This window comes from Typopeltis vanoorti, chromosome 1 (assembly GCF_054136105.1).
Source record: "Typopeltis vanoorti isolate ZY-2024b chromosome 1, IOZ_Tvanoo_1.0, whole genome shotgun sequence".
Taxonomy (NCBI): domain Eukaryota; kingdom Metazoa; phylum Arthropoda; class Arachnida; order Uropygi; family Thelyphonidae; genus Typopeltis; species Typopeltis vanoorti.
The window spans coordinates 70009577-70034695 of NC_143549.1; the positions used below are offsets into that span (position 1 = coordinate 70009577).

The 25119-nt window shown below is 37.0% G+C and overlaps 1 protein-coding gene across 1 annotated transcript in view; it reads left to right on the forward strand.

Moving 5' to 3' along the window:
• Window positions 1–25119, forward strand: part of Cypl (peptidyl-prolyl cis-trans isomerase-like 1 Cypl) — a 76006-nt gene that overhangs the window by 22001 nt on the left and 28886 nt on the right. Inside the window, exon 2 of the mRNA XM_090391137.1 lies at window positions 10532–10686. Coding sequence (XP_090247263.1) covers window positions 10532–10686 — 155 coding nt within the window. The remainder of the gene's footprint in view (window positions 1–10531; window positions 10687–25119) is intronic.

Here is a 25119-nt window from a genome sequence, read left to right on the forward strand (position 1 = left end):
GGCCCTAAAACAGACCTTCCCTTGTGGTACACCACTAGTGACTTCTCCCCTTCCGGGATATTGCTTCCCCATACACGACACCTATCAGATAGCAGTCTCAAATTCATTGCACTAGTCTAATATCCAATGCCATCTGTTTTAGTTTGGCTACCAACTTATCATGTGCTAATCTATCAAAAGAGCCTTTGCAAAATCTAAGTATGCTACTGGACATCTGTCTCTTTTGTCCAATGAAGCCATCACCTTATTGTAATAAGTAAGTAGATGATTAAAACATGACCTTCCTTTAGCAAATCTGTGCTGTCCATCACAGATAATACTACTGTTGCCAACCCAATTCTGGATCCTGATTCTAACCAGCCTCTCCAACACTTTAACCCCAATACTGACATGCAGATATGCCTATAATTTGATATTTGCGTTCTGTCACCTCCCTTATGAAGCAGCAAAATTTTGCCTTCATTCCACTCATTGGTAGGAAGGCAAGTTTAATATGAGTCTTGACTCAGTGCAAGACTCATATTAAACAAAGATGCCAAATCTGTGGCACATTATTTCAAAAAACGTAGTGATATATATTATCAAGTCCCACTGCCTTATTAACATCAAGTTTGCTCAGTTCTCCAGTCAGTCTCTTCTCATCATCATCATCAACTGCTCTCAGACTCTCCATAATGTCATATTCACAAAAACAAAAGATCTTTATGAACTGCTCATTAAATATCTCAACTATATCCTGTGCAGCAATTGTTCTTATACCATTTTCTATAAGCAGTATCACCCTTCCTTGAATTTTTTTTTTTTTTTTTTTTTTGCTGGCTATATATCGAATGAATTTCCTAGAATATTTTTTGGCATTATTAGCTAATTGCTGTTCATGTTTCAGTTTTGCTGCCATTACCAACCAAGTCACTCTCCTTGCCTTCTCTTAGTAATCCCCATGGAATTGATTATAACCACTCCTCTTATGTTGCCTCTGTAATGCCTTTTTCCTCTGTATTGCACATTTAATCTCTTCATTCAGCCATTTCCTTACCTTATTTAACCTTCTGACCTTTGGAATACAGTTAGAGATTGCTTCTACTAGATAGTTATTGAATATCTCCCAAATAGCATTGATCTACTTTCCAGCCAACTCCTCATTCCATGCTATACCTGCAAGCTGTCTCCTGAGCTACTCATAATCACCATTCCTTGTACATATACCCTTTCCTTACACTGCTGGCAACCACCCTGGTAATCACTTCATGGTCATTCTCACCAACTAGAGGGTGATTTGACATCTCATTTATAATAACATTCACTGGCAATCAAATCTAAGCTGCTCAATCCTCGTGTGTCCTCTCTTACCTACTGTCTGAGATAGTTGTCCCTCAGAAACTCGAGAAACTCGTTTTCTTTACTTCCATTTGCTATCTCATTATCCCAGTTGCCATAATTAAAATCGCCCATAATGATCATCCTTTTCTTATTTGCTTGGCTAATTTGATTATACATTTCTCATTCTGTTCACCTCTATCTCACGCCATACTGCTTCAAAACTACTGCCACTATTTTCCTCTTGCATTGGACATAACTCTTTTTCTATCATCAATAGCACTCTCCCCTCCTACCTTTTTTATGCTTTCTATCTTTGCAAAACACATCTTACCTGTCCATCTCTGTTCTTGTCACAATGTCATCCTCATCCAACCATGTCTCACTTATTCCAATAATTTTTGGGTGAACAAAATCAATGTAACCATTTCATTTCCCTTGTTTCTTATACTTCTAGCATTTGTATACAAACATAACATCTCATTCCTGGATCTATAACAAGTTTCACTAATACGACTTATTAGATGTGACTTCTCCATAATTAACTTGAGCCATTTCTTTTTTATTCTTAGTCATCATAGAACCTTCTTCAAATCCAACTGTTTTCCCTTGATCCCAGGTGATCCCCTTCCCTTTTTATCTCCACATGTATTCATATCCTCTTGGAGCATCAGCCTTTCTCACACTGTGCTTCCTGTCCACTCTGAGTTTCTCCATTTCTCTGTTTTCTTGCACTCTTGTTTTCTCATTCTCTGCTCATGCTACCCACATTGTTCATAACCACCATTTTAATCTCTCCTTCCTTACTCTCCTGCTCTTTCACATTCCTTCTTACTTGATCAGATTCATTCTCTGTACTCATTTCTATACCTTCCAGCAGCAGTTTCTCTAAATGGCTTACACCAAAACCATTCAAATGCAGTCCATCACTCTTATACAGTTCAGTTCATCCTTCAAACTGATTCTATACATTAACAAACTACACTCCTTTCTCCTCACACATTTTTGTTAACATATCATTCAAAATCTTCACTCTCCTCCTCATTTCAACACTGTCATACCTGGGCAACACATTTACTACCTTACCTATCATACTATTATCTTTTGTCCTTCAACAACCTCCTGATATCCAATCTTACGTGTTTCTTGTTCCCAGTCAAGTCATTTGTCCATATTACCACTACCAACTCTTTTGCTTGCTTGCTCCTCATATCCAACACCTGTCACTCTATTCATTTTACCTCTGGGAAAACAAATCTTGTGCATTTTCTCATTTGAAGATGCACAAGATTACCACACCTCTAATAACTGAATCCCTATACATTGTTACTTGTGGATCTTTCATTACCTCTTTCATACTGACATAATTCATTTTTTTCTTCTTCACTCTTCCATACATATCTCCAATTCTCTTCATTTCATTCCACATCCATTTCATCTCTTGCCTCATCCTAAGCAACTCAGTTTTCAAATCTTGCATAATTTTTTTACTCTCATTCACTCTCTCAATTTTATTGTCGGATGTACACGCTTGTTTGCTGTCACGCCATTCTCTACCTTAGTGTTAATTGCACTGTATTTTTCAACTTCTGCTACATTTGTGTAACTTTCGTCATTCTTACTACCATCACTTGTTAAATTCATCAGATCACTCATTTGCTATTTCAAAACTTTTTTTTTATGAGTTTTTCACTGCTCTTTTACACTATCCCTTTTTGCTATCAGACAAGCACTCATCCTTCTCATGGCATTCTCACTACTAACACCTTAATAAGTAATAACATCTTAATAAGTAAATAAGTCCATATACTAGAAACACTGCAAGCTTACAACTTCTACTGCAACTCTTACTCATAAACATACACTTATTTACAATTAATTAGTCAAAAAATCTTATCTGAAACAGGAAACTTCTTTACACAAACCTTTGAGCAAAATGCCACCTGGTGCATCTGTAAAGATGCCTTTACAATCTTCCATGTCAAGATTGCATGATCACTTTTCCCAATAGGAGTCAATGTTGCCACCTTAATTACAGATAGCTCCTCTGATCCTATGACCAGGTCCAATACTCTTTCACCTCAAGTCTCCCCCTCCATCACATGCTGACTCAAGTAATTATCTCTCAGTAGATGTATAAATTCCATTTCCTTCCTGTTAATGATCTCTCTTCCTTCCAATCTATATCTCCAAAGTTGAAGTCTCCCATAATAATCACCCAACCTACACTTATTGTACTAATTTGCTGACGCATGTTTTCCAGATTGCCCTAGAACCCCCCCCCCACTTCCCCTGTGGCCTCTAGTAGCAATCAACCGTAAATAAACAGCTATCATTCCTATCTACTATTCTTTTTTGGCTGTAATTCATCTGCTATCATTAGTAGTACCCCCCTCCCATTCTATCTTCCCTGAAAATACTAAGAGCCCTTCACATTCTATACCTGTAACTACATCAACTGCTGTTAGCCAAGTCTCACTAATGCCTATAACTTTTGGTGAGCTGCAGTAACCCATGACAAAAACTCCTTGCACTTGTTCCCAATACTTCTGGCATTAGTATATATATATATATATATATATATATATAGAAACTACAGCATCCCTTTTGCCTCCCCCCCCCCAAACCACCTTTACTTCCTGAATTGACTACCCTATTCAATATTTTTGCTTGAGAGAATAGATTCCTCACTTGTTGGTTATTCTCACACTCATTCAGCTTGGGTGCTCTCTCTCTCTCTCTCTCTCTCTCTCTCTCTCTCTCGTCTCTCTCTCTCTCTCTCTCTCTCTCTCGCTCTCTCTCTCACACACACACACACACAGAGCTACCCTAATTGTTAGTTTTTCTGAATTTGCTCTTCAGCATGCAGTAAACAAAGCTCTCTCCAGACACCTAACATCAAAGCCATTTAGATGATGTTCATCAGCATTATACAAATCCTGCTTTCCATCAAACACAGACCATAGGTTCACAAACTCTACATTATTTCTTTTTCACAACTTTCGTTTTGCTATCATTGCCCACCTGCTCAATTTGTCTCCATCATGGCATGATTGGAGACTGACAGTCTTCAGCTTTGTTCTTCAGTTTTGCTTTGCCCAACAATTCCTTCACATCCTCCCATAAAGAATACTTCTAACCTCTCAGAACATTGGTGCCAATCAAGACAATTTAGCTCTTTTGCCTTACCTTTTTGCATCCAGATGGCCTGACTAATATCATTAATTTTTGCACCAGAGAAACATGATTTTGTTATACTTGCATTTGTTCTGCTCTGGTCATAGAGTCCCTATATGTAATTTTCTCCTTACCTTGTTTTTCTTGTTTGTTGATATGATCTCGATTTTTACCTCAGACTGCATGCTTCTTTCTCTTCTTAGCCCTGCTAATCTCTTGTGGCTTCTACAGCTTTTTGATTTTGTACATTGTCCTGTGAAGGACGACATTCAAGTGCACCATTTCCTTGTTTAGATCTGTTTTGTTCTCCAGTATTTCCATTACCACATGTTTAATAAAGACATGCAAATCACAGTAATGCTATTATGAAATGCAATTTTTTCAGTTTGTTATACTATATATTAAAGACACCATGAAATTATATATAGCTAATTCTCTTTTTACACAGCTTTATTTTTTCCTCGATTTTGAAATAACACTGTTTAGAAAACAAAAGCAGTTCTATTTTTACACTGTATATTTTGATTTAACAGTTCAAATGGCGCTTATTTTTAAAATTTCTGTTTGAATTCAGTTCTGTTAAAAAGGGTATTTCCATTATATTATCATTTCCTAGTGTGGTACATATGAGGGTGGTCTGAAAAGTTTTTGCCACGACCATAGATGGCACTATTTTGCAACAGTATTTCAGGAGATCGTATATTACAACCATTACTCATTAATCAATCCCTAAGACCGAGGGCAATGAAAAGTGAGGATTTTAACACGTTACTAGTGCACTGGAAGGCAAATAAAAAAGATTGGGTTACAAAAGAAATTTTTGATGGAAAAAAATCTGGACTTTAAAAATACAACATCCTTAATACAACCACCAGACCAGAGTGTGATCACCACCTACCCACATAAGAAGAACATTCCAATACATTTTGGATAAACTAGATAAGGATAATTTACTGACAGTTACTGATGTGAGGAAGAAATTTTTTATTTTGGATTGTATCAAACTTGCTAAGTTGGTGTTATCAGAATTGAAACCATCAACTTTAAATGCATCCTGGAAAGCTACTTGGCTAGAATGTGTGAAAAAGAAAAACCCTGTACCCTTGCATACAACTGAATGTCCCAATATCATCAGATTAACACAAGCAGTTAGTGGAGGAGGATTTGATGATTTTTCATCTGCAGATATCGAAGAATTGATGATTGACAAGGCTGTTAGTGATGATGAAATAATACAAACTGTCCTTGCGAATCTTGAAAAAGAAAAAAAGTGATGAGAATGAAGAGATTTTACTCACTACATGATTAATTAAAGAGGTGCTTCAGATGGCTAGTAAAATTGCAGTTACCTTCCTTCACATGATCCAAATACTGAACAAGCTGAACAGTTTAAAAATGAACTTGAAGTCATGTATGGTGCGATATGAAGAATTATACAAAGATTTAGTGAAAACAGGATTTCAACGATTAATTACAGTTTGTGGTATAAAAAAAAAAAAAAAAAAAGTCACTCTTCAGAATTATTGGAAATTAGTGCTAATTTAGTTATTTTTACTGAAGAAAATGTTTTGCCAATTTCGCTACAAATTAAAGATACCAAGAAATTTTATACTTGGTTTAATCCTTTATCCAAGTGTAAGTAAACAAAGTTTGCACAACAACTTTAAACTATTTCTATCATTAATTGTTTAGAGATAGTTTCTTGGTATTAATTTATAGTATAACCAAGTGGAAAAACTTCCAATTATCTCTAATCCAGGGTATTTTAATAATAAGGTGTGACACCTTTTGGCTACTTGTATATGAAAATTTTAAGAATGGCAGGGCTGGAGGAGTCTCCAGTTGGAATTAAAATTGGTGGAAAAAATATTAATAATTTGAGGTATGCAGATCCACCTTGCTAGTAGAATGCAAAGAAGATATGAAGGAACTTATTATGAAAGTTAAAGAAGAAAGTGCTAAATATGGTCTTAAACTTAACCTCAAAAAGACAAAAGTAATGGCAATACGTGAACTTAATGATTTTGAAGTAGATGGGGGAGAAAATGGAAGCAGTTAACAATTTTGTGTTCCTAGGATCCCAAATTGATAAAGACGGTTATTGTACCGAAGAGGTTAGAAGAAGATTGTTACTCGGAAAAAAAAAAAGCAATTACAAATTTAAGCAAGATCTTTAAAGATAAAGATATTAGCCTCGCAACAAAAATTAGAATCATGAATTCCCTGTGGTGCTGTATGGATGTGAAAGTTGGACCCTGAAAAAGAAGGAAGATAGATGTATTTGAATTATGGGTTTGGAGACGCTTACTAAGAATACCATGGACTGCAAAGCAAACCAATAAATCAGTGATAGACAGAATAAAGCCAGATTGCTCCCTTGAAGCTATGATCATCAAGCAAAAATTGTCATACTTCAGACATATTATGCTAGCAAATGATAGTCTGGAGAAGATGATGATGCTTGCTAAAGTTGATGGAAGCAAGAGAAGAGGAAGACCAAGAATTAGATGGGTGGATGGAGTTAAAGAAGCAACTGGAGTTGCTTGGAGGTTATGAAAGACATGGTCAGGGACAGATCGGAATGGAGAATGCCCGTGGAGTCGCCAGGAGTCGGAAACGACTCGACGGATCATAACAACATCAATATGAAAATATGACTTCTGCATTACTTCAAACTTGGTATCACTTCTGGGTCTGGCTCCACCTGATGAGACCTCAATAAAGGCTGAAACCGATCTGTGTAGTGAGCCTTCCCATAATGCATAGCATTATACGTGTCCGTAAGGATATGTGCTGGCATTATGTGATACTAAGGTAAGTGATATGAAGTCATTCTATATACTAGTTGCCCCAGTCCTGAAAATACTTCAGGCACAAACTTTGTTTGCTTACACTTGGATAAAGGATTAAACCAAGTATATAATTTCTTGTTATCTTTAATTTATACTATGAAATGTAGTTCATTTTTCAACTTGCCGCTATCATTCTTCTTACTCTTTTCACGCTTCTGGCATGCATTCACAAAACACAACAAAACAGAGGCAAGAAGATAGGCTAACATTAATCGGACGATGATGGTGGAGATGGGGCTAAATAGAAGATGGAACTAGTGCTGGAGAATCAGGATTGGATTCTGTTTCACAAGCAGAATTTTACAGGGAATTTTCTTTTACAAACAATATTGTTCCGCAGCAGGAATAAAACAGTTCAAGAACCAATCTTCTTACATGGCAAATGTAACCCAGGCCCTTAAATTTGACTTCCAAATAATGGGAGGAGCTGCTTTAATAATGCAATGAAATGCGGGTTTGTTTACATGCACAAAAGAAACTAGTTCCCGAATTATTAATTTAATTATTATTTACTAATGACAGAGGAGATCGCCTAGTCCAGTTCTGTCAGGAAGAAGATCTAACAATAGCAAATACCTGGTTTAAGCTTCCACCCAGAAGACTGTACACTTGGAAATCGCCTCAAGATAACCAACATAACATTGTCCGAAATCAAATTGATTATATACTGATAAATAAAAGATTCCACAGTAGTATAAAGAGTGCAAAGACTTATCCTGGAGCAGATATCTCATCAGACCACAATCCCATAGTTGCAGAAGTACGTCTTAGATTAAAATCAGCTAAAAAATCACAAAAGAAGAAAAAGAAAATTGATGTAGAAAAACTGAAAGACCCAAACATAAATAAAAGTGCCAAGACATCTTAACCTGCGATTACAACAGATTAACATAGAAGAAAATAAAAGTGTGGAATCTCTTTGGAATAGCTTAAAGAATGCCATCGTAACAACAAGTATTGAAGAAGTAGGTTATGTGAATAATATAAAACAACAGGAATGGATGACAGATGAGATTCTTTCTCTTATTGATACAAGAAGAATGTACAAAAACAAAGACCTAGCCAGGTATACAGAAACGCATAACATCATCAAGAAAAAAATAAAAGAAGCCAAGGAAAATTGGATGAAAAATTTATGTACTGAAATTGAACTGCTTCAGAAGAAACATGATAATTTCAATCTGTATAAGAAAATCAACGAAATTTCCGGAAAACTGAGGAAAAAGCAAATAGTGTCTCTAAGAGACGAAAATGGAAAAATAGTTCCAGAAGAAGAGAATAAAGCACAGATTTGGATAAAATATGTAACAGAACTTTTCAATGATACTAGACAGAAGCCTATAAATATAAAAGATAACATTCAAGGACCAGCAATCATGAAATGCGAAATAGAGAATGCTATACGAACAAGTAAAACAGGAAAAGCCAGTGGACCAGATGGTGTGCAAACAGAATTTTTAAAATTAATAGAACCAGATAACATCAAACTTCTTGAAAAACTATTTAATGAAATATATGAAAGTGATGAATTTCCATCAGATTGGCTCAAATCTACATTTATCACTATCCCAAAGAAACCCAAAGCGAATTCCTGTGGTGACTTCCGACTTATTAATCTAATGAGTCAAACATTAAAAATATTTTTGAAAGTAATTCAGAATCGCATTTATAGAAAAAGTGAAGAAACTCTAAGTGAAACACAATTCGGCTTTCGGAATGGTTTTGGTACTAGAGAGGCCCTTTTCTGTACCCAAATATTGATACAAAAATGCATAGAAAAACAGAAATCTGTCTTTATGTGTTTCATAGATTTTGAAAAAGCATTCGACAAAGTCAGACACACTAACTTATCCTTTAACAAACAAGGCTAGACGAACAAGACATAAGACTAATAACAAATCTGTATTGGAATCAGTCAGCTACCGTTCAATTAGACAACATTACCACCAGTGATATTAACATCAAAAGAGGAGTGAGACAAGGAAGTGTGCTCTCACCACTCCTGTTCAACATATACGCAGAGGTAATCTTTAAAAAAGCATTGGAAGAATGTCCAGAGGGAATCACAATAAATGGAAAGATTGTTAACAACCTACGATATGCAGATGACACCGTGCTAATTGCAGATAACAATATGGATCTCCAAAAACTCATTGACAGAGTATACATAGAAAGCCAAAGAATGGGAATAAATATAAACATCAACAAGACAAAATACATGCTCATCAGCAAACATCCAGCCTTATCAATGAAACTGACACTCAATGGGAAAAATATTGATCAAGTGTCAAGATATAAATATCTTGGTTGTTGGCTTAATGAACGGTGGGATCCAGAAATAGATATAAAGACAAGGATTGAAGTTGCACGGCAGTCCTTCATGAAAATGAGAACACTATTCTGCAATAAAGACCTAAACATGGAAGTCAGATGCCGAATGCTGAAATGTTGCGTGTGGTCTATTCTGCTCTATGGAGTTGAAACATGGACATTGAAGGCGACAACCATCAAGAAAATCGAAGCCTTTGAGATGTGGCTATACAGAAGAATGCTAAAGATATCATGGACAGAAAAAATTACCAATGAAGAGGTCTTAAAATCCATTGGCAAAGCTAAACATCTTGTACAAATAATCAAGAAACGAAAAACATCATATCTTGGCCACATCATGAGAAACAGCAAATACCAACTTCTACAAACTATTTTGGTAGGAAGAATTGATGGCAAAGGAACTAGAGGAAGAAAAAGAATATCATGGTTTGACAACATCAAGACGTGGACAGGAAAGAGCAGTGCACAACTGCTCAGATTAGCACAAGACCGCAGTTTGTTCGCCAAGATGGTCGCTGACATTCGATAGAAGATAGCACAATAAGAAGAAGATTATTTATCCTTATGGGGGAGCCTTGGTAGCCTGTTCATAAGTACGAAATGCTGTAAGCCGGGTCGGGGTCATTCATAACCTGGGGACTGCCTGTATATATTTTTTGTCTGTGTGTTATAAAATTAATTTTTAGCTAATGGTTATAGAATAACCCTTTTATGTTTAGCTAATTCAGATGCTGTTGATCCCTACTTCAAGAAAACTTGCATATACTAATTATATGAATATGCCCATGTTAATTAGTGAAGCTGATACAAAAAAATGTTTATTTATTTATTTATTATTATCTTTTTAAATCTAGAATGGGAACGGTAACTATTGAACTATATTGGAAACATGCACCAAACACGTGCCGTAATTTTGCAGAGCTTGCAAAACGAGGGTATTATAACAGTGTTAAGTTTCATCGCATCATACCTGATTTTATGATTCAAGGAGGTGATCCAACAGCTACAGGTATGATGGAATAACATTAAATTTAGTTAACAATGATGATTACATTATATTAAAACATATAAACCTATCCATAACAGTTAACTAGTTAATTAATAGACTTCGTATGCACAAGAGTAAGTTATTTATTATTAATATTATATCCTCTTGATATTAATCTCTCATGAGTGGCCACATCTGTATTATTATCAATTCTCATCTTAAATATGCTCATTGCATATGTTTGAATTTAATTATATTCTTTTTCTTTATACATGATTTATTGATGAGCATGCCTTTCTTTGACACAATCCTTGTGCATCAATGTTATTCTTATGTAAATTTGCTATAGCAAATCCTCCAATAAAATCAACTGCTCCTCTCTTTCTCTCTCTCTCTCCCTCTCTCACCTCTTATTCCAGTAATAAACTGAAGAATATTATTATTATTTTTTTTTTTTTGCTCTGTTTTATCCAGTTGTTTGTTTTCTTTTTTTATTATATTTCTTGAATGTAAGTATATTTTATATGTTCAAATAGTTCAAATGACTTCATTCCATTGTCGGGATGAAATCAATTCTAATTTTGACAAGAATTCAATATAACATTTTGAACTAGCACTAGGTTAACTGATCTTGGATTTGTGGAGGTTGGGCAGGTGCTTCTTCCAGTGCCTTTTTCTGCAAAACAACAAGAGTAGTCAAAAAAACTCAAATAACTAACATACATAGCATCCTTTGATCTCATGGCCTTTGTTTTAGTACTAATTCAGATCAAACCTATTTTAGGATAACAATGCCATCCTAGCAATTTCCTTGTGGAGGCATATCATATTATTTATTTTCTTTTATCTCTCAGGACCTCCACTCACAATGTTCTAAAAGTTGTCTTTAATAAATATGCTGAAAGATGCAACAAAAAAGGGGGTGAAAATAGCAAAACAGGCCAAACTTGACTCTGTAGCCACTTGTCAAGAGTATGTCTGGTGTGGTTTACTATGGGACGGTCATGTTTTAGCAATTTGCTAAAACATGTTTTATATTTTATAACAGTGCTATGGCCGAGTTGGGTAAAGAGAATGAATACACTATGATAATGTTGGATTTTTCTAAGGCATTTGATAGGATACCACACAAAAGGCTGTTGCATAAACTGGAGAATATGGGATTGGAATATAAACTCTTCACTTGGATCAGGGGATGGTTGACAGACAGATATCAAAAACGGTATACAGTGGGTGTGAATCTTTCAGATTTAAGGTGGCCAGTGATGTACCTGAGGGTTCAGTCCTTGGGCCATTATTGTTTAATCCATACATTAATGACATCACGAAGGATCTAATTTCAAATGTGCAATTGTTTGCCGATGATATAAAGATAGGCAGAGCAATTAGGGATGCTACTGATATTCAGCAATTACAAAATGATTTGAATAGACTGGAAATTTGGGCAAATGAAAATGGTTGTCAATTTAATGGTAGTAAGTGTAAAGTTATGCACTTTGGCATGATTAAAGTTCCAGCGGCATATTATATTAGCGAGGTTATGCTACAAGAAACTGAAGAGGCAAGGGATTTTGGCATATTGGTGGATAGGAATTTAATGTTCCAAGATCACATAGCAAAAGTTGCAAATACAACTCAGAGGATAATTGCATTGTTGAAGCGAACATTGACATATAAAGATAAGGAAGTAATTTTGCCTCTTTATAAAGCTTTAATAAGACCACACCTGGATTATTGTATGCAGATTTGGTCTCCCGAGTTCCAAAGAGATTTATAGCCTCCCTTGATGAGTCCTTGACTCCCTGGAAGTCTCAGATAATAATAATAATAATAATAATCTTTTTTGACTTTTAAAGTTATCAATTTTATTTTATTTTTTTTTTTATTTATTTATTTTATTTTTTTTTGTAAACTTTGAGGCAGTTTATTTCATAGAAGAAAGGTTTCAATCGAGGTGATTGAAATCATGGATACATGTAGTAAAATAATATACCCAAAAGGGCATATATATTTTACTACATGTATCCATAAAAGCACAAGAAACTCATACTTGTGGATTCATCCTCAAGTCTTCAGAATAGAGTAATCAGGACACCTTAAACAGGTGACTGTCATCTAGAAACAAAAATTCTATCTGACATGAAAATAAGGAAAATATTTAAAAAAAACACATACATCGATGATTAAAATACATACATACATACATCTTCAAGGCCCACCTTTCCTAATTGGGTTGTGGGGGGCAACAGCCACAAGAGGAACTTCCAATGGTCACGATCCTCTGCCACCAAGCTCAGGTGTTCTGTGGGACTCTCAAATGTGTCCATCCCAAGGTTTTGGATATAATCTGTCCAATGAGTCCTTGGCCTCCCACCCTCTGGCTTGGCAAAGAGGGCCTGCTGTGGGGGGCTCTCTTGTGGCATTCTGACCAGGTTCCCATATCAACGTAACTGCGATCTCTCAACACGGAGAAGCAACGGTTGAGTATTGAGGGTTTCCCAAATTGCAGAGCTTCTGACTCTGTCGTTGTGTCATCCCTGCAACCCCTCGAAGGAACCTCATTTCAGCCGCTTGGATTCGTGTCCGCATTCTTTCGGTCATTACCCAACTCCCATGACCATAGGTGAGGATGGGGACATAAACTGTATTGAAGACAGCCAGCTTTGCCTTCTGGCTTAACTCCCGCTTCAATACTACCGAACGGCCAAGCTCCCGCAATATTGAGCTTGCTAAGCCAATTCGAGTATCTAGCTCTACGTCCCATTTTCCATCATTCATGAATATGGACCCAAGGTATTTAAACTTCTCCACCTGCCTCATTGGGACTCAACTTACATGTAGAGTGCACTGGGATGGTTGTCTTGAGACCACAAATGTTTCAGTTTTGGCCACACTGATCTTCATTCTGGCATCTGCACAAACCGTTACAAACCTATCCAGGGTCCGCTGGAGGTCATCTGTGGAAGAGCAAAGCAGAACTAGGTCATCTGCAAAAAGCAGACATCCAATGCTACATATTCCAATTCTGACACACTCACTGCCTCGGCTGTGCCTATCAATCTAGTCCATAAATATTATGAAAAGGAGGGGTGACAGAACACGCCCTTGGCGGAGGCCAACAGAGACTGTGAAAGGTTCAGACTTTGTGCTGTTTACCCTGACACAAAACTCTGGGCATTCATACAGGGATTTGATGGCAGCTAATAGTTGGCCATCCACTCCATACTCCTGTACTACTTGCCAAAGCTTATCCCGAAGAACCAGGTCATATGCCTTCTTCAAATTCACAAAACATCTGTAGACATTCTTGGCATATTCCCAAGATTTCTCAAAGTGAAGATTTGGTCAGTTGTGCTTCTACCAGGACAAAAGCCACATTGTTCTTCCTGGAACTTTGACTCAACTATGCTCCTGCACCGTCTTTCCAAACACTTAGCATGCACTTTCCCAGGCAGACTGAGCAGAGAGAGAGATGCCACGATAGTTACTGCAATCCTTCTGGTCTCCCTTCTTGAAGACTAGTATTATTATGCCTGTCTGCCATTGCTTTGGTGCTCGCCCAGATATCCAAGCAGCCTGACACACTCGAGTCAGCCAGAGAACACCGTCTTGATTTAAGGTTTTTATAATTTCGGGCCGAATTTCATCATCGCCAGCAGCTTTGCCCGATTTTAGCGATTTTATTGCTAAATGGACCTCTTCTGCTCTGAGACTAGTCATTGCCCCGATCTGCACCTCTTGGATGTCCACAACTGCTGGGCCACCCAGGTTAAAAAGGCTCTCAAAGCATTCCCTCCATCTGTGGAGGATATCCTTCTCAGTTGTTAAAAGTGTACCTTTAATTGCCCTTGCTGTGCACGATTTCCTCCCTTGAATGTGGTGGATGGTCTGCCAGAATACTTTTGTTTGCATTTGCATAGGATGAATCTAATCTTTCTCCAGAGGATTCCCAAGCCCTCTGCTTTGCTGTCTTTACTGCCTCAGCATACTGCAAAGGCATCCCAGGTGACCTAATCCTAAGCCATGTTAGGTAGGACTCCTTTTTTTGCCTGGACAGTTTTTTGGACTTCTTGGTTCCACCAAGGTGTCCTTTTCTCACTGCCCATTGCCACACCATGAGAGTGCAGAGGCAGTGACAGCTGTTCTGAACAGCTTCCACTCCTCCTCATCATCTGCAGTATGCTTGGGAATATCTTTGAACCTGGAGGAAATGTCATCTGCAAAATTCTTCCTCACAGCCTCATTTTCCAGTGTCTCCCATTTCACGCGGTATAGCTGCTTAGGCCTACCAGCGTTGATGGTAGCATCTGATTTCTGAAGCTGTAGAGTGCATACAACAAGGTGGTGGTCAGTTGACAGTTCTGCCCCTCCTCTCACACGAACGTCCAATACTGAGGAAAATCGGTCTGCTGAGACTATAAAGAAGTCAATCAGAGAACCCATTCGTGTTAAGGTCAGGGGCATCTGTTGGAACAGATGACCCAACCACACCCCTCCATGTCTGGTCATCTGTTCCAACATGTGCATTGAAGTCACCCATTAGCAGGACTGATTCCATGTCTGCCACCCTGTCAAAAGCAGCATCCACTTCCTCTAGGAAGGCAGAGTATTCTGACTCCAGATTAGGTGCACAGGCTTGCACCACAGCCAAATCATGGTTTTTTATCTGAAGCCTTACACACATACCCATCCCCCCAATGGGATCCACTCAGCAACACAGTCTGACAACTGGGGGCTAGTGAGTATCCCCACACCCACCTGAGTAGACATTCTTGGGCTCACACCAGCGTAGTAGAGCTTCCACCCCTTATCCAGGTCGACAGTTCCAGAGCCTTTCCTCTTGGTACAAGAAAGCCCGACTAAGTCTAGCCAGTAGCGCTTGGGCTTCCTCGACCAGTTCCAACTCCTTCCCTGTCAGAGAGAAGATGTTCCAGTTGCCTAAAGCCATAGTCTAGTGTCGTTGCCATTTCTGTCCTTTTGCAGAACCATTTCTTTGCGCTGCTCCTAAACACCTCCCCAAATGTGTAGCGGGCCCATTGATGGAGTTTCCTCTATCAGAATGCTGAGGAGTGGTGTCTAAGGGAGACTGTAATATATTTTTCGAATGGGTCCCTCTGCCTAAAACCCGAATGCATTCCTTGGTAACCCGTGCAATGGACAATGCGGTATGAACATTTTTTGTTGGCCTGATCATGTTACAGTGTGTTTGATAATGTCCTGTTAGCACAAGACGAAATGACCCAGCAAAATAGGAAAGATTCCCGTCGAATACTGTAATAGCATTCGCGGAAAGGAGCAAGAAGAGAAGAAAGAAAGAAGCAAGGGAGGAAGGACCAGTCTACAGATAATATAACAGATGTATATTACATGAAGTGAGGCATGGTCCAGCATCAGGTACCTCGGGTTTGCCATGCCCATACTCAATAAAGTGAGCCCCTGAGAGTATGATTAAAATAGAGCAAAAAAAATTGGAAATTTGATTTTCTGGAAACGAGCTGAGATTAATTTTAAAACCCTCCAGATTTGTGAAAGTTCTGTGGATCTTCCAAATATAATAGCTACCATGATTAATATATATATATATATTATACACAAATGGTGGTCATAATTAAACTTCATCTATTCAGAGCCTTATGTAGCATGACCTAACAATTGGAATATCACCAAATTCAGTAGAGACTAATCAAGACGTCGAAAGGATTCCAAGAAGAAAAAAAAAAATTAAAAAAGTCACTGATGGGGGGGGGGGGGAATATTGTGGTAGCCCAGGAAGCCGAATGAAGTTGAACACCTATTTTTCTGGCATAAGAGCTATAAAGTAAAGGGAAAAGCTTTACAGACAAATTCCTATTGATAGTCTGTTCAACATGTCCTTCATTTTACCTTATTGCACGTTACTTGGAATATGGTATTCAACTTCTTTGTGAGTTTAGAACTTCCAGAACTTACATAAAAGTTCTCTGTCAGTTAATGCAGTTAGATCAATGATTCAGAAGTTTGAAGAAACAGAATCTTTCGAAGTTCAACCTGGCAGATGATAGAAACCAGTGCCACCACAAATAATTAAAGAATTTTCCACCATGATTGTTGACAGATCACATGAAAATGTTTCTTTTAGTAGCATCGCCCATGGAGTAGCATGGCAATTGGATATGTCTTATTAAAATGCAAAATTATTATGTTTTATTCATACAAGATCAGCTGCATGCAGCAGCTAAACAATGATTATGATAATGACTGACATTTGCTCTGGTGTTTCTGGTCAGATTGGAAGTCGATGCTTTCCCTTGGAAAATTCTGTGGGGAGAAGAGGCGCATTTTTATCTGAATGGGACTGTAAACACCCAAAATTGTTGAATTTGAATTTGGGGTAATCTCGATCACCCCATGCAGGCCATGGAACTCCCATTACATTCACTAAAAATTACTGTTTGGGGTGGCTTTACAGTAAGGGGAGGAATGGTATGGGTATGTGGTGTTAAAATTCTTTTTATTTAGTGGGAGGTGTAGCCATTGGCCAGATTTTTTATGGGGGTGAATTTTGTGTCGAGTGCAGTGTTATCTGAGCAAATTAATTTTGCCTGGTGGACTAAGGTTTTTATAGTTCCAAATTGTGTGTGGCGGGGGGGGGGGGGGTCTGTAGGTTGTGAAAGAGTCAGGGATCCATTTGGTTGTCTTTGTAACTGGGATGAGCAGTCTGTTGTTACTTTCTATTTCTGTTGTGAATTGGATCCTTGGATGTTGACTGTTCAAATAGGATAGGAAAGTGTGTAAGGTGTCCAAGCCACGTGGCCAAATTGCAAACATATCCATCCACATAGCATAGCCAAAGAGTGAGTGCAAGGGGGGAAGGGATTTAGGTCATTCTTTTCACGTCTCCATGAAAAAGTTAGCCGGGGGGTGGGGAGCCCATGGCTGTACCTTGTGGAATTTTCATTGCCAAAAAAAAAAAGCCTGAGTTTATAGTGATCTGAAACAAGGCTAAGATATCAGGAGGAAATTCTGCTTGGATAAATGCCAAGGTATCCTTAAGTGGGATATTTGTGAATAAGTAGGCAGCATCAAAATCGAAACTAATCATTAAGTCAGTGTGATGTCTTGTATACTGGATTTAAAATGGGCTGAGTTTTTGATATGTGATGAAATTTTGCCAGTAGTATAAGAAAGCATTTGGCTAAATGTTGAGCTAGTTTGTAGGCAGGTGAGTCTATACCATCTACGGTTGGGCGTAAAGATACATTCTCTTTATGGATTTTTGGAAGTCCATAAAGGCTAAGATATCAGGAGGAAATTCTGCTTGGATAAATGCCAAGGTATCCTTAAGTGGGACATTTGTGAATAAGGAGGAGACATTAAAATCTAAATAAGGAGGGGGGGTTGTAATTGCTGGGTTTTAGTTTGTTGGTCATGTTGGCTAGGAATTAAAATTTTTTAGTAGTCTATGAATGGTACTACTTTGCATTGTAGGTGGATCAGTCTTTAAGAAAGACTGATCCACCTACAGAAAGACTCAATGGTCATTTTTTTAATAAATCTGTGTGGTTCAAAATGACAGTAGCATTGCTCTTGTCTGCTTTCAGGATTATTATTTTTTTTTTATTTCTTAGTTGTAGGACTTTATATGTGAGCATGTGTATAGAAATAATTATGCAGTGCAATTTCACAGGTTTCCAATTCAAATGGGTTGCTAATGACATACACAAGAATAATTGTGGGTACAAGAGGATGTTGGAATGCATGTACATGAATGCCTGAAGTATCAGGAATAAGGAGAGGAATTTGTGACATTGGTGAGCTCGACTTGGCCAAAAATTGTAGGCAATTTTTGGCCAAGTCGAGACCTGGTTAACAGAAAATGATAGTAGTTTCAGGGATAGAATTTAAATGGTTTTATATTTTCATGGAGGATAGAGAGGAATAGGACAGGAGGTGAGGTATTGCTGACAATAGCTGAAGAACTACAACCAGCAAAATTAGAAGTTAGAGAGAATTTTAGTGGGGCATGGGGAGAGATGATGGTTCATTTGAGGCTGTTTGGTGTAAGATAGAGGAGAGGACAAAATATATGGTTAGTTGCCACTATAGAGCAGGGATTCCAAAGGAAGATGTAGATGCCATGCATCAGCATATTAGTATGATGAGGACAAGCCAAGCAATTATTGTAAGAGACTTCACCTATGGGAACACAGATTGGAGAGAGGGAGGGGGGTTGGCAAGATGGAAGTGGAATTTATGCAGTTGCTAAGGGATAATTACATGAAACAACATGTTATAGAGGGAACAAGGGGGGGGTTTGAGAGAAAGTGTTGGATCTGTAATGGCATCAGACGATATATCCATTACCAAGGGAGATACTCTGCTCCTGTTGGGGAGAGAGTGATCATACAGACTTGTTCTGGGAAATTGCCAAACATGTGGAATTATTTGTCAAGAAAGGGTTTATGTTGAACTATAAAGCTGGTAATAATGACAGACTTAGAAGTCATCTTGGAGCAGTGCCATGGCTTGAAAAGCTGCAAGGAAAGAAGATCAGTAATGCGTGCAAAATGGTCAGAGATTGTTTGAGAGAAGCAAGATGGAAGTGAATAATAGACTGCATACCGAGATCAAGAGGGAAAAAACCAAGTGGGAATTAAGTGGATGAGTAGAGATATAAAGCAAAAAAAAAACTATATATGGAATATAAAGAAAATGGTGATCAGCATACTCAATGAGCAATACAAAGTGCAAGGAAGAAGAGTGACTAGCATGGTAAGAAAGGCCAGATCAGATTATGAGAGAAATTAGTTTTAGGAGGAATTTAAACAATGCTAATGATAGGATGTGACAGAGGCCAGAGAAATAGTTGAGTTGCTAAGTGATCATTTTGCGAAGATGTATCATACAAAAGGAGATTTTGTAGTTGCTGATATGACAGAGATGTGTATCAATATTGAGATAGATGAACAGGAGTAGCTGAGCATATTGAAAAATATCAGTGTAACTACAGCAGTGGGACTGGATGCATGTCAATCCATGCACTTATGTGAATGTGCAAGAAAATTGGCATTAACTCTGATGAAGTTGTTCCATCTAAGTCTCAGCTCTGGCAAGGTTCCAGGGGATTGGAAAGAGGATAAAATAGTCCATTGCATAAAGGTGGCTCTAAGATAGAGGTACCAAACTATAAACCAATTAATATATCGGGAGTGGTTGTGAATTATTGGAAAGGTTGGTTAAAGGTAAAATCCAACAGTGGATGGATACAATACTCTATAGTGGGCAGCATGTCTTTGTAAAGGATAGGTCATGCCTTAGTAATTTATTCCACATTTTATAATAAAGTGACAGCAGAATTGGATGAAGGAAATGTCAGCCACTCCCTAATCCATGCTACTGGCTTCTTATCCATTCTTATTGGTTCAACTTTTTTAATAGTTTTCCATTACAGAAGTTGGACAAATGGGAATGGATATAAATTCCCAGATATTATTGTTACCCCAACACCTCACGGAAATAATAATAAAGCTAGTAGCATGGATAAAGGGATGGCTGACAAGGCCAGAGAGTAGTATATGGTTGAATGGAATCTGAATGAGTGAGAGTGACTAGTGGAATGCCTCAGGGTTCTGTACTAAAGCCACTTCTCTTTAATTTGTATATCAATGATGCAGCGCAAGATTTAAGGAAGGGTATTCAGTTATTTGCTGATGATGCAAAACTGAGGAGAGCAATAGTTGATAAAGGTGATGCAGATGTCCTGCAGGATAATTTAAATAAAATGGCCTTGATCAGGCCATTTTAGAAAGGGTCCAAGGAAGATTCACAAAGGTGGTCAGTGGTCTTTGGAATGCGGAGTTTACGTACTTTTACATTTTACTCAGGGGTTGTTATTATTGACATGGAAGAGATTTTTCATAGAATGGGAGAGGGGGTAGAACAAGAGGTGCCATTTTTGGAAATTGTATAAGGAAGTGTGAGCAGAGGAGTGAGGAGCAGGTTCTTTGCATGGAGAGTGGTTGGTGAGTGGAATGCATTGCATAAGTGTATTGTGAATGTAGACACATTGCATCAGTTTAACACGGTTGAGGTTAAGCATTGTTTACCTCTCACAATGAGTCTCTGACTCCATGGAGGTCAGATGATAATAATAATGATTAGTGTTTCTTTTTTTTTTGTTAAAATATAATCAACAAATATGTTAGTATTAAATATTGTTTAATAGCATAGAATATTCTACCTAATTCGCTTAAATTAGGGCCCACCAAAATGATCCCATTTGTTTACTAAATCTGAGACTGAGTATTGGCATCAATAATTTTTTTGTCTTCCTCTTAAATCCTTCAAAGTTTGTGCAGCACGTATTCAACATGCCTTCACAGTTCATCTCCAAATTCACATATCAAATTTTTCTTCCATTCATTTATTTCTTGTGTTTCTGTTTGGAATCTTTTAGAGCGGTGTTTCCCAATATTTTTCTAGTTGTAATCCCCTTTTATAATAGCTAAGTAACCTGCCATATTTGCATAAAAGGCACTTTGATAGGGTAAAGAAAACACATTAAAATAGATTTTTCTGAATGTAATTCTAACCTAATATTTAATCAATAACTTTTAATGCCATGATTGTACTTGCATCTAGGCAACCAATTTCAAAATTGGCAGGTGAGTGTTTGTTAAAGCCAGCCTCATATCATTCTTCACATTCAGTCTGTTTCTTGCCTTTGTTTTGATATGAAGAAGCATTGAAAATCCGCTCTTGCAGAGATATGTAGAGGCAAATGGAAGTAAAACTTGAAAGGCAAGCATGGTGACATTTTGATATGACTGGTACATTGTGCACCAGAACTGAGTCAGCAATTTTTCATAAAACAAATTACATTCAGCTTATTTAGCTGGTCTAAAATATCTGCTAAGTAAGCAACTCTTTTCTTCCAAGCTTCATCATTAAAGTAAGCCACAAGGTCATGTTTCCCTTACACTTTCAGGATCAACTTGATTTCATCTTTCAACTCAGACACAATTGACAACCAGCATACAGCAATGTAGAAAAGAATAACCTCGTGATCAGAATTCATGTCTTTACAGAATTCTTTAAACAGACAGGTGTTGAGGGCTTCAGAGTTGATATAATTCACAATTTTGATCAGAGAGTCAAGTACCTCTTGCAGAGGAGCTGGAAGAGTCTTACAGGCAAGAGCATATCGGTGAATCATGCAATGGATGCCCTTTGCTTGGGGAGCAAAGGGCAGTCTCTTTGCATCATGGTGAATATTTTTTTCAGTGTACTGTTCATAACATTGAATTTTATTCTAATGATGACACTGCATTTGTATATTTTATTTTCAGGGAGTGAATCAAAGTCTGCAACAGCAGAAATCTGAAAAAATATTAAAGGCTCACTATAGCAAATAATTAAAATAATATAAAATGTTTAATATGTATGAACACAGTGGGCCTTTTGATATTTTTTAAGTATCTGCTGCAGTGAACCTTAAGTCACTTCTCTTCATTTATCAAAATTCAGTGTTACAGCCACTAGTAAAATATTGTAGTATAGCCATATTGAAATAAATAAGTGTTGAAAACCTTAATGGTGAAATTTCCTATAAAAATAATTGCAGCTAAAAATAACCATGGTGATCCCTCTCCTGCTCAACACATAGGAGAAAATGCTCAGAAAGAATTAACTATTAGGAATGATGCATTATAAAATGTGCATATACAATAAAGCTTCAGAGGATTTAATTATCTTACCAATACAATATTGCAGGATGCTTACTGAAACTTCTGGCATGGTGGGCTGAGTGAATACCATCTCTGCCATCCCACCTAAAGTATGTCGGTTCAGAGTTCACTGTGGCATGGATGTTTATGAACATCTTTAGGTGACATATTATTTTTGTTGCACAGCTTGAGCCCACGACTCTGCGTATGGGATACCAGAAACTGCTTGAAAAAAAAAAAGTATTCTGTTTGGTCGGGAAAGATTTCTATAACATTTCTTTATGTAATCCTTATCCTTCACATGGTTCTAAATGTACTATACAGTAGGCTAATAATAACCCTTGAGAGTGGGAATGACATTAAAAACAAAACAAATGTGGTGCAAATGGTACACCCAGTTTAGGGTACTTCCATCATAGATTTGTTACATGTAAGTTACTGGTGGAAAGATCGTGCTTTGATCTTCCGCAGAGCACCATCTGACAAAAAATCAACTCATTCTCATTACACATGATGAATTTTGTTAGGTCTTCTTTGGTCAAGAATGGACTAACTGTTCTCAGACAAAGGCTGTGGATTTTTCCTCCTGCCACACATGCCAGACTACACAATTAATATATAACACACTATGATTTTCAGAAATATTAGTGTAAAGCAGACAGTTTGAATCTCTATACCAAGAAATTATATTCTTGGTTTAATCTTTTATCCAAGTGTAAAAACAAACTTTGTGCGTGAAGTGACTTCAAGACTGCGCTACTTGTATATAGAGGCCGATGACTTCACATCGATTGCCTTATTATCCCATATTGCAATGCACATATCCTTACGGATATGTATAATGCATAGCATTATCCATGCCTATAAGGATATGTGCGTTCATTATGTGATTAGCCTCTATATACAAGTATCACAGTCTTGAAGTGACTTCGTTTGCTTACAATTGGATATAGGGTTGAACTAAGAATATAATTTCTTGCCATCTTTAATTTATAGTATAATCGGTTTGAATCCCATCTGGAATCTGAGAAAATTAAAAGTTTACTCACATTCTTGATGGAGTATCACTGATGGTAATGCTATACTATAGAACTGGTGTTCAAATCTTTTGATGTAGAGATGCTATGAGAAATCCATTGAAAATATAACAAAAACACATGTCCACAGTAAAAATGCTTAAAAATGCATAAAAATTATGAATATAATTTTTATGTGATTCCTATCCATGAAAGGTTTTAAACTTATAGTACATTAATACAGTGAACGAGTTAAGGACTTTTTTTTTCCACTTTTATTAATTTTGTATTTTTTAAAATTTATTTTTTACATAATCCACAGAAACTTTGCACTAGCGACCAAACAGAAATTTTTTAAGCTTCTTAAGGCCTTTAGTAATCAGGGTAGTGGTCTCACACCAAGTGATGAAATTCATATCCTTAAAAAAAACATCTATGCCCACAGTGTGATTTGAACCCACAACCTGTTTAAGAGGAAGATATGATAACCGCTTAGGATACTAATTTGTACCAACCAGGCCAGCTTACAAATGTTTCAGTTTGTGTTTGACAAATGATCATCACTGTAAGAGAATAAACATCTTACAGTGATAATAATGGAAATTATTATTATCTTAATAATCTATGGAAATATATTAAGATAATATATGGAAATAATGGAAATTCAAGTACACCAGTATACATGCTATATGTATACTGGTGTAATAATATATGGAAATATATTAAGATAATATATGGAAATAATGGAAATTCAAGTACACCAGTATACATGCTATATGCATTGGTTATCTTTTCCTGTGCAGGTGTGAGAATGCTAGGTTATAAACTCTAGGATCCAGTTTGTATGTGTGTGTGTGTGTGTGTGTGTATATATATATATATATATATATATATATATATATATATATATATATATATATATATATTATATTTTTAATTAAGAAATACAGTTGTTAATAATAGTTTCTCAGATTTTGAGAATTGATAGTTCATCGTCGAAGTTGAGGTTAGTACAATGAAGCAGACTTTGGCACTGTATTTAAAAAGACATTCCAATTAGTAGAAGCTTCTAGCACTTGGCATCATTCCAAACTATCCTGTGACTAGTGTTCTTAACGACCACAATAACATCCACGTGAATAAAATATATCAGTCATCTTAAATTTTATATCCATGTTACTTTCAGTCGAATATCAATGATATTACAATTATAATGGGCACTTTGCATCTATGCAAAAGTGACCATTATAAGTGCATGGCATGTAATGGCATCTATACATGTCAAGGCTGGTTTTGCAGTTAATATCATGTTCTGCCTGGCTTGGCTTGATATTTATACAGTTCAGCGTGTGATTGGGGTTCAGAAATACATTTTGTAATGAGGCAGCCAGTTTGTCCCAAGTACGAGAAGTTGCAGTTACAAGGAATTTGATAGACTCTTGTACCAACTAGGGGTGCACTGTCTTTTGGAGAGGGAACAAGTAGACTGATTTGATATAGATTTGTGCATGACTGCCAGTCGAAATTTCCTGAGGACACTAAAAGTACATTCAGAAGCACCTTTAATATATCCCTAGTGAGTTAGGGACTCATCAAGGGAGGCAAAATACTTGTTCTTGAATTCATTCACACTACTTGCACACACAACAGTGTAAAAATAATCATAATTTAAAATTCTGAGTATTTTTACGTATTGTTTATGTTAGTATGTTTATTAGTTTGTTTCATAACAT